Source organism: Cynocephalus volans, chromosome 15, assembly GCF_027409185.1.
Source record: "Cynocephalus volans isolate mCynVol1 chromosome 15, mCynVol1.pri, whole genome shotgun sequence".
Lineage (NCBI taxonomy): Eukaryota > Metazoa > Chordata > Mammalia > Dermoptera > Cynocephalidae > Cynocephalus > Cynocephalus volans.
Genome location: NC_084474.1, coordinates 71,122,155 through 71,133,331, shown reverse-complemented (window position 1 = coordinate 71,133,331; position 11,177 = coordinate 71,122,155). Strand labels below are relative to the sequence as shown.

General features: G+C 38.1%; 1 protein-coding gene across 1 annotated transcript in view; it reads left to right on the top strand.

The window, feature by feature from the left end:
- Positions 1-1,072: 1,072 nt before the first annotated feature.
- RAD21 (RAD21 cohesin complex component) overlaps positions 1,073-11,177 on the top strand; it is a 30,517-nt gene continuing 20,412 nt past the window's right edge. The window contains exons 1-2 of the mRNA XM_063079502.1: positions 1,073-1,262; positions 8,546-8,721. Coding sequence (XP_062935572.1) covers positions 8,578-8,721 — 144 coding nt within the window. The 5' untranslated portion in view covers positions 1,073-1,262; positions 8,546-8,577. The remainder of the gene's footprint in view (positions 1,263-8,545; positions 8,722-11,177) is intronic.

Below are 11,177 nucleotides of genomic sequence, written 5' to 3'. Positions count from 1 at the left end.
AAAAGCATATTGAAAATAGTAAAAGTGCTTGCACCCCTTCACTCCCCAGCTTGAGATTTTAACTATCTTTATTCCAACTTCTTAAAGTTGCCATTAAAAAACAAAGAAAAGAATAAATAAAAAACTTGCCCAACTGAACTAGGCATTCACTGGACGAATCTTTTGAGTTCTGGCTGCTATGACCACTTGGCTAATGGACCGCAGTCAGTGACACGAACCCTGCCCCAGGCCAAAAACAGTGAACCCAGAGTGAGAGGAGCAGAAGATTGCCCCCCCCCCTTTTTTATACACCTATTATAGCAACATAAGAGGGATAAAAATGAATTGTTTTTTGTGTTGGTAAAACCCTGGAAGAGTTCAGTATTTAAAGGTAGTGGTTGCTAACCATGAGGAGTGTACGTGCTTAAAAGTCTGGTTTTCTTGCATGTTTCTTCACTTTAAAATAAATCTGCACTCAGAAACTAGACACAAAAGTAAATTATTCCTCCACTTATATCTATACCTGGCTCTTCTTCATGGTGCAAATAAAAATTTATGAACATTTTAAGAGTCCTCTCTAGCTATACTGCAAGCTTCATGAGGGTGGATTATCAGCTCTGTCGTATCCATCATCATATCCTAGAGCCTAGCTTGCACGTTGTGGGGCAAACATGAGACTATGAATACAGATTGACTGCATTGCATGAATGAGCCCCTACACTTTACGGGCCAGTTTAAGGTTTTTGAGTTACTTGCCCCGCTACAGAGCCATTAAAATGAATTTTCGTATTGGAGCAAACAAAACTACACAATGACCGTTCTTTTCTAAACCTAAACACAAATATTCACGCAACTGGCAAGCACTGCCCGTGCGCCATCGGCCCACTCCGCAACTCTTCAAGACTCAAGCAGGAGAAACACCCGCTTGTTCAGTTCCGGGCTCCACAACCAGAGGGCAGGTTCCAAGGAAAAGGAAATGGCCACTGCGCCTGCGTCGCTCCTTCTGGGGCTTAGGCTGTCTGCGCAGGCGCACGGCTCCCATTTTGACCGTAAACATCCTGCCGATTTGAACCGAGGATTTGGGCGGCAGGAAGAGCCGCGGCGTAACGGCAGCCATCTTGTTTGTTTGAGTGAATCGGAAAGGAGGCGGCCGCTGGGGTGGCGGCGGGAGCTGCTCTGAAGCTACACGTCCCAAGAGCTCCCCCCTTTCCCCGCCCCCTCCCCCGACCCTTTTCCCCCCTCCCCGGGCCACCCATCTCGTGCAACTCCCAGCGGAGAGCAAGGTGAGAAACTCGACCGACCCCTTCTTTCCTCCGGCTCCCTCCCCCCACCCTTTCCCAGCCGTGCTGCCGTCGGGGAGCCGGACTCCGGGGGGGTGGGCGGGAGGACGAGGGAGCAGGCATCCCTCGCCGTGCCCCCGCGCACTATCACCCTCGGTGCCCCCGAGCGGCGGCGCCGTCCTCCGAGGCCCTTTCGTCCCGGTCCCGCTTTCGGCCGGGACCCGCGCGGACTGGGCACGCTCATCCATCGCCTGTTCGGGAACAAATGGTTCGGGTCCATTCTGAGACCAACAAAAGCCGTTCTTGGCTGGACCCTTGGGGAGTCGGCCCCACTCATCCCCGAGGAAGCAGAGGAAACCCTGGGCCGCGGAGGGCGGGGAGGAGGTTTGAACGAGCCCGCTCTGGGGACCGGGCCGCCTACTTCTCGGTAAAAATGGCTGTCTGGGAAGACGCGGGCTTCGGGGCGGGAGGAGGTGGTGGCGGGCCCGGCGCCCGCGATGCCAGCTTCGAGGGGCAGCAACCGTTCCCCGAGCTCGGGTGCGGGAGCCGGGAATGTGCGGGCCTAGAGGGGTCGGAGGGCGGCGGGGGACCCTCGCCGGGGACCGCTGCTGCCCCCCCAAAGGCAAATCTTCACGTTAGGAATATTAGATGTTGCACAGACGAGTAGAAAACGCGCCGAAGGGAAGTGGCTTCTGATCCTTAGGAAATCAGCATAATTGGTTTCCCCCTAAACTTTTCTGATTTTTTTTTTTTTTTTTAATTTTTAAGTATATTGGGTGTTGTGAGACGCTTTGGGGGACGTGTGTTTTTCTGACAAAGGCTTGATCCCTTTTCCGTCGCCTAGAAAGGCTTTGCGAATGAGATCTGCTGTAATAGTGTGGAGTGACACTGTCGGGTTGTGCTGCCAGACTTAGCAGCCTTCAGATGTCTAAGAAGGAAACGCTGAGGGGTTCGTTTGGTCACCCTGATTTGTTAGGGTCTTCAGCATCAGAATTCATTTGGGTTCTTACGGGTTTCTGATAAAGGCTTATGTTTATGGGCTGTCTTTGCAAGCGAAAGTTGTTCTCTCCTTATACTGTTTACAATAATAATTGATTTCCAGAAGAAAAATTCTATTTTCTTAAAATGAGTGCGAATGCCAGTGAGCTGTGTAAGTCTGCAAAATTTTGGAGACAGGCTGAAGTTGTGGAGTCATCGAATACCTTTGTTTAATGTTGGAGGCAACTAATTATTTTTGGAAAGGCATTGATGAGAACATATGCCACATCCAACCATTAAAGTACTTAACAGTTTGTATAGTTGAGGTGACAGCAGTGCATAACGAATGGACACAGTGCTTTCTGTACACAAGTCACAATTACATTGTTGGAGCATAACCTTTACCTTTTTGTGTGTTTATAAAAGCAGTACATTAGTATACTGTAGAATTAAGCTTTCCACTTAGAGCGGTGTAAGATTAAAGTCATCTTAAAGTTGAGATTTTATTTTTTGATGAATTCCTACTTAGCAGAACATACAAATTCTGAGAAATTTTATCTTTTACAGTTTGGTAAGAAGGGAAATTTTGTAATTCTTAGGAAATAAAGATTGTGCTTTTTAAAAAAAAATATCATGTCAGAGTTGTTAGGCATGATCATGCTGACTGGTTAATATTTTGCTGCAAGGATTTTTTTCGGAGTTACTGTTTGTATCTACCGTGGCACTGTGTGAGGTGTGTTCTTTGTAATTTTTATGATCTTTTTTGATGAATGTTTTCCCCACTTTATAGTTGAGAAAGCTAAAACTTGGGTGTTAAATAACTTATTCACCGTTACAAAACAACTGTGTAAGGAGGGAGCTGAATTTGAACCTAGAACTGTCTGATTATAAAACCTAGTTCAAAGAATGTTAGAGCCATACGGGAGGGGAGCTGTAGTGTGTGCAGGGTTAAAAATATCTTCTTTATCTGACTCCTTCACCCTGTCCTTTTCCAAAAATAAAGCTCCAGTCTTAATTTGAGTTAGGTATTGATGTTTTCCAGTGTTAGTAAATCACCAAATTTCAGCCTTCCAGGTTTTTATAGAAGGGAAACAACTACATAGAGGTTAAGCAGCTTAACTTGCTAGTTAATGGCAAAGCAGGATTATGTCTTGACTCCCACGGTAGTATTTTTAGTTTGAATAGGTGATACATATGTATACCCTGAGTTTAAAAAAAAAAAAAAAAATCAAACAGTACAAAAGGGTAAACTCCCTTTCCAGAGGTAACCACTGTCACCAGTTTCATGTGTACTCCACAGATATATGCTTATGCAAGTACATGTAAATATATATATGTAAAGAGAAGAAAGAGCCTTCTTTTTTTCTTCACTCTGTTCTGCAGATATACTGGAAATTTTCCATATTAGTACAAATTTTCTATTGTTTAAGGCTGCAATGTATTCTGTTGTATGGCTGTATTAATTTTTCAGTTCACTTATTGATGGCCAGTTTATTTCTAATGTTTTGACATTAAAAAAGCTATTCTGGCAAGGCAGCATAGTGTAGTTAGTAGTGTGGACACCTAAGTTCAAGCTCTGCTTCCATAACATTCTAGTGACATTTACTTATTCTCTTTGCTGTTTTCTCATCTGTAAAATGGGTCAGTATTTATGAGACAGTAATGAGGAGGTTGGATACGTACAACAGTACTTAGTGGTTTTTTGGGGGGGGGTGTTATTAATATTATACATGTACAAGAATATCTTTCATATTGATTGCTGGAAGTGCAGTTTCCTACCAGAAAGTATGAGTTTTTGAAGTTTTCATAAAGTTGCCGGATTCTCCTTCAGAGAGGTTGTACCAATTCACACAACCACTCTCCTGCTATCCTTTTCAACAGATGAGTGAAATACTGGTGATGACTGATGTTATCGTAGAAACATGAGCTTCAATTTGACTTTGGTTCTTTGGAATACCCTTAAGGAAATTGCCATATTTTGCATTCCTGAATAATCTCAAAGAAATTGCCGTTTTTGGCATTCCTGAATGTGTTCTGAAATGTCAATTTTTCTGCCATTTCACATCAGGCTTAAATTATTTCTTTAGGATCTGTTGGAAAAAGTTGCTTTCTGCCTTAGATAAAATTGATTTAGAAATCTGGAAATTGCTAAGCTTTGCTGTGGGATCAAATGCAGGCTCTCTGCTAAGGTCTTTTGTAAAGGATTAACAGAATGTAAAATTTTCACAACCTGCAGAGATTAATCAACCTTTAATGTTGGATAAGTTTGGTATTACCAAGGGAGGAAAAATGGTTTAAAATTCATCAGTGATTACACTTTCTCCTTGTTCAGGTATAAGCCAATAATAGTTGATCTACCACTCCTTTGGTTTCCTTTAGTTATTAGGGTGATTTCCTCTTCTAATTGTTTCCCAAATTAGTTTTAGCTCCACTCTGCTTTACTGACCCCCATCCCATGCCAAGAAGGCATCTATTTAGAATCTCTGCCTCTGCATAGCTGGGATATTTTGGGCATGGCACTCTGACCAGCAGCTGAAGTGCTGGCCATGAGCTGCTGACACCTGTTGAAAAGTGCCAGTAGTTTTAATTTTTCAAACTTCTAGACCTTTTTTACATATGTCAATTATGAGATCACCTGTGTATCCTACTCATTAAGCACGTTTACTCGTTATCATGTGGCAAACAGTATTCCAGGAGCTAAATAGTAAGGAGTTTTTTATTTGGAACACAGTTGTTTGCTTCCATAGTGAAACTTGGGGTTTGACATTGCCACATTGGAGTTCTGTAAGATTATCTAGATTTTATTTATAACACTATACGGCAGCTTTAGTTTTGAGCTAACAAACTTTCTAAGGTTTGAAGTAGAAACATTGATTTGAAACATAGGAGACTGTCTTTGATTATGAGAAGCATATTTTGATCTATCAGCTACTAAGAGGCAAGTAAGGGACTCTTGAGGCTTTATTATTTAATACTTTTACCTTAGAATATTTGATCTGAATTCTTCCTTGTGTAGTATTCGTTAGCTCTTAACTCTGAATTTGGGAGAGTTTACAACATCAGGCAATTGATGAAGCCTGTTTTTTTTTCTTTTGAGAAAATCTTTCTAGTATGAATTAGTGATCCCTTGGGAGAATGAGAATTTCAGGACTCTGCTGTTAAGTGTTGGAAAATGGAAATGAGGCAAACCTGACTGCATTACTCTTCCATCACCACCCCCCAGTCTCCTAATATTTTTGACATGCGTGAAATCTCTTGTCTGTGATATGTTTAAGTAAAATATGTATTCTGTATGTCTTTGGAAAGAATGGGCACATTTTCAGTCAAAAGTACAATAACCAAAATTCTCATCTTAAAATTTACAATCTCTTTGTGAAAACATGAAAAGTAGAGTTACTCTGGATCTTTATGAAAGCTAATTCTGGACTGGTCGGTTAGCTCAGTTGGTTAGAGACAGGTGTTGTAACACCAAGGTCAGGGATTCAGATACCTGTACTGGCCAGTCCCCCCCTCCCCCCAAAAAAGCTAATTCAAAAGAGATTTTGCATTCTCATCAGCCCTGTAAGAGAGATCCAACTTCTCTGTATCCTCCCTGGCATTTGGTGATGCCACTGTATTTTATTTTAGCTCTTTGTAGTAAGTGTGTGGTGAAAACTCTTTGGGTGTTGATTTGCATTTTCCTAATGGCTAGTCATATTGAACATCTTTTTATGTTCTTATTTGCCGTTGCTAATTCTCTTCTATGAAGTTTTATTTCTTTGGCTCATTTTCTAATTGTATTTTTCACTGTGGAGTTTTGAGAGTTCTTTACATGTTCTAGATCCAAGTTCTAGTCATATGTGTGGTTTGCAAATATTTTTTCCCAGACTGTAGCTTGTCTTTGCATTCTCCCAGTGAGGTCTTTTGTAGAGCAGAAGTTTTTAATTTGATAAAGACTAATTTATTAAGTATTTTTCCTTTAGGGGTCATGGTTTTGGTGTTGTGTCTAAAAATTCTTACCAAGCCTTAGGTACTGAGAGTACCCTGTTTGACCTGTTTTTTTCCCCTAAAAGTTTTAAATTTAAGTCTGATCCATTTTGAGTTATTTTTTATATAACCTGTGAGGTTTAGATCAAGGGTTTGTTTTTGTTTTTGCCTATGGATGGTGTTCAGTCACTACAGTACCATTTGTTTAAAAATCTATCCCTTCTCCTTGCAATTGCTTTTGTATCTTCGTAAAAAATCGGTTGGGCTTGTTTGTGTTGTTTCTGGGTTCTCTGTTCTGTTCCATTGATCTGTGTCTCTTCCCTCTGCCAGTACCACAGTGCTGAATATAGTAGCTACATGTAAGTCTTGAAATTGGGTGGACTGGTTCTTCCCACTTTATTCTTTTTCAAAGTAGTTTTAGCTTTTCTGGTTCTTTTGCCTTTCCATATAAGTTTTAGAATAATCTTGTCTATATCTGTAAAATCTCTCGCTAGAATTTTGGTAGTTGTATTAAATTTTCTTTAAAAACTAAACATACATTTACACATCCCAGTAATCACACTTTGGGACATTTGTCCCACAGAAATGAAAACTTATGTACGTGAATATTTATAGCAGCTTTATTTGTAATAGCCAAAAACTAGAAACAACCAAATGTCCTTCAAGAGGTGAATGGCTAAGCAGATTGTTTTATATCCATCCCATGGAATGCTATACAGTAATAAAAAGAAACAATCTCTTGATAAATGAATCAACTTGGATAGATTTCAGGAGCATTATGGTGAGTCTAAAAAGTCACATACAGTATAATTCCATTTGTAGAATATATAATATGCTCAAAATGACAAAATTGGAAATGCAGAACCATCATGGTTGCCAAGGCTGAGGAATGGTAGGGAGCAAGGGATGGTTGTGACAGAGCCTTGAGGAGATCGAGTAGTTCTGTATCTTTCTTGCAGTGTTGAGTACTCAATCTACACATATGATAAAATGGTATAGAATTATTCATACACATTGAATCAGTGTCAGTGACCTGGTTTTAATACTGTATTGTACTTACGTAATACTCCACTGGGGAAAACTGGGTAAAAATACATGAGACCTCTACTAGTTTTTACGACTCCCTATGAATCTATAATTATTTCAGAATAAAAAGTTAAAATATTTGTGTTCTTTATGTATTATTGGTGTACTTTATTTCTGTAAAAGCAAGACATGTATCTTATGTTCATCGTGGACTTTTAAAAAATGTTTTATTATTTTTCCAGCGGCTGGCCGGTACAAGGATGAACCCTGGACCTTGGTGTTATTGGCAATATGCTCTAACCAAATGAGCTAACCAGCCAGCCCAAATCATGGATATTTTAGTACAAGATAGGCAGAAATTCATTTGGCAAAGGAGATTTCTTTTAAATCTTCTGTGAAAGGGGGAAATTAACTAATGTAAGGGAAGTATCAATTTACACAGTTAATGTATTCTTCCAAACTGGGGTTTTCGGGTTGCCTTTCTTTTAATATAATAATACAGTAGCTTGCTGAAAGAAAAGTAAAATGTAAATAACATGCTTGTAATTGTAAGACTGTTTTAGTCATAAGATAAATTTTATATCATACAATTGTCCTGGGTTTAGTATTTAAATTATAAGTAGGCAAGTGCTTTCAGACAGATAGATAGAGATATAGATATAAAATACTTTTTCTGAGCCTCGGTTTTTCTAAACTACTCACCTGTAAAATGGGGCCAACTCATGTACATAGCTTTTTGCTTGATGGAATATGAAATTCTTAGCAGTGCTCATCATGTAGTAGCAATTATTGTACAAAGCATTTAGCTGAGAATCTCAATTTTTAATCGGATTCTATAAGTGGATATTTCCACACTGATTAATATCTGCTCTTGAGTATCTTTCTTTTAATTCATTCTTTTCTTGCCACTAAAGATACAGTCTCTAGCTTTTGGCCAGTAAGCAGACGATTTCCATTTTCACTAATCACGATAGGAATGGAATTAATACTTGATGGACTACAAGAAGAGTAACAGTTTTCTGATAACAATTTTTACTTTAAAAAAAATCTTGCACTTTAAGATGACAGTAAAACATGAAAGAGATTTAACTCTTTTGTCCCTTTCCCTTCAGCTCTTAGTATTTTGGGGTCTTTTTATTGCCCTCTCAAAATTAAAACAATAGATTGTTTGGTAAAATGCATTTTATACTTTCACTCCAGCCTTTTATAATTCTTACAGTAAAAAGAGTAGGAAACTTAATATAAGATTTTTTATGTGTGTCAAAAAATATTCCAATTGTCGTATGGTACTTACATTAACTTTTTTCTCCCCTCAGGTGTCATCCTATTTTCATAGTCAACCAGAACAATGTTCTACGCACATTTTGTTCTCAGTAAAAGAGGGCCTCTGGCCAAAATTTGGCTAGCGGCCCATTGGGATAAGAAGCTAACCAAAGCCCATGTGTTTGAGTGTAACTTAGAGAGCAGTGTGGAGAGTATCATCTCACCAAAGGTATGTTTGATGTTAATATTTTTATTCACTTTGTTGATGGTTTATTGATGTGTAAGTGCATGGGTATTTTATTTGCCTGTTTTAATGGCAAATAAACATGAGGTGGGGCAATACCCAAATATTTTATAGGTAGCTTTCTAGATGTTTTTATACTTAAATATTTGTATAGGTGTTCCTAATTTAGGAGTTTACAAAATAGTCACAATAAGAGACCCATTAATTAAAAAAGGTTTCAGGGTCACATCAGTTCTGTCCACCTAGCAAAACTACGCACACCATTTGTTTTACCTCAGCCTTGCAGGCCACTTGGGCTGTTAAGTTTTTTCCCTACTTCAGAACTTTTGCATTTGTCGCGCCATTTCCAAAGAATACTCTTCCGCTAAATATTTGCTCCCTTATTTAGTTATTTTCTGTCTCCCACTAGGGTGGAAGCATCATGAATGTCCTTACCATATCTGCCTTATTTACTGATCTGTTCGTAAAGGAGCATTTATTGACATCCTCCAAAAGTATTCTGAAGCAGTAGTTTCAACAGTTGGATGTCACACATAGTGTAACTCAGAGTAATATGGTGTTTGCTTTGCCAAGAAAGTACCTGTAAAATTTAAAACACAAATGCAATTGCTGTACTGTCATCATTAGCATTTATTTCATTGAAGAACAGACATGCTGACTTTAAAAGTGTATAAAAAACAAATCTCAAATTAAAAGAAAAGTCTTTAAAAAATAAAGGAAAAGTTCTTAACTATAAATAAATTTAAATAAATTTAAAAGTAAATATATTTATTCACACAAAGGTACCTCATAAAGTTCGTGGAAAAAATGGAATTAAAAGATAATGCGGATCCTTCCTTGAACTTTTTGAAGACCCTTTGTGTGTATGTGTTTACATCTGTGTTTTAAAGGTCCTTTCCTGCACCTTGTATTTATACATATACATATATGTATACTCTCTACACACATACACACCACATGCATGTACCAACTGTCCTATTGTGAAAATGTTCCAGACCAGCACTGGGGACTACTGTTCTTAGAATTGCCAGTTTGGACAGTACTGGTATAATGTATTAAATAAACAAGAGTAGTTCTTTATTGCTGGAATAATGAAGGAATCTCAGAGGAACAGATTTGGGGATATAGAAGAGACTTGTTCAGAAAAGTTACATGGAAAAGTGTATTTTTTAGATGGGAGAAGTGAAAGTTTGTGCTTGGAATTAGAGTAAATTATAAAGTTTCCATTTGTATGTAGAATTTTGGCTGGTTTTACAGTTATAGCTGATGGAACTTGTCAATATTAAATACATTTTTATCATGTTCATTTTGAGACAGTTCTAGTTTGAAAATTTAAATAAAATGAAAACTTTACAAACAGACCAAAAAGAGGGAAATAAATGACCTGACTACAGGTTTCTGTCATCTAAAGAAACCTCTGATAATATTTTGGTATGCTTACTAGACTTTTGTGTACCTTTCTCTCTTGTTTTTGGAATACTTCACATTATTTCTAGTTTTTGAGTTTTAATTCTTCTGGTCCTGTACAATACAACCATTAAAAATGAATATAGAACAATAGAGAAAAGGTAGTCATTTGAAAAAATAGTACTATAACAACTGGACATCAACATGCAAGAAAACGAATCTAGACTCAGACCTTACACCTACACCCTTTAAAAAATTTAGCTCAAAAAGGTTGTAGACCTAAATGCAGAACACAAAACTGTAAAACTTATAGAGGATAATAGAAAACCTAGATGACCTTGAATTAGACAATGACTTAGATACGACACCAAAGGCACAATCAATGAAAGAAGGTATTTATAAGCTGGACTTCATTAAAATTAAAATTTTTCTTGGCAAAAGAAACTGTCAAGAGAATGAAAAGACAAGCCATAGACGGGGGAGAAAATCTTTTCAAAAACATATCTCATAAAAGGCTATTATACAAAAGATACAAAGAACTCCTAAAACTCAACAATAAGAAAACAAACAATCCAATAATAAAAAAGAAGAGCTAAGGATTTTAACAAACACGTCACTAAAGAAGACACATAAAGCAAATAAGCATATGAAAACATGTTTCACATCATGTCCTCAGGGAAATGCAAATTAAAACAATGAGATACTACCATATGCCTATTAGAATGGCCAAAATCCAAAACACTGACAACAAGGTTCTGGTGATAATGTAGAGCAACAGGAACTCTGATTTATTGCTGGTGGCTGTGCAAAATGTTATAGCCACTTTGGAGGACAGTTTGTTGGTTTCTTATAAAACTAAACATACACTTACCATATAGTCCATCAATCTCACCCCTTGGTATTTACTCAGAGTAGTTGAAAAAAACTTAGTCTATACAAAACCCTGCACACATGTATATAACAGCTGTATTCATAATTGCCAAAACTCAGAAGCAGCTAAGATGTCCTTTAGTAGCCTGGGTAAATGAACTGAT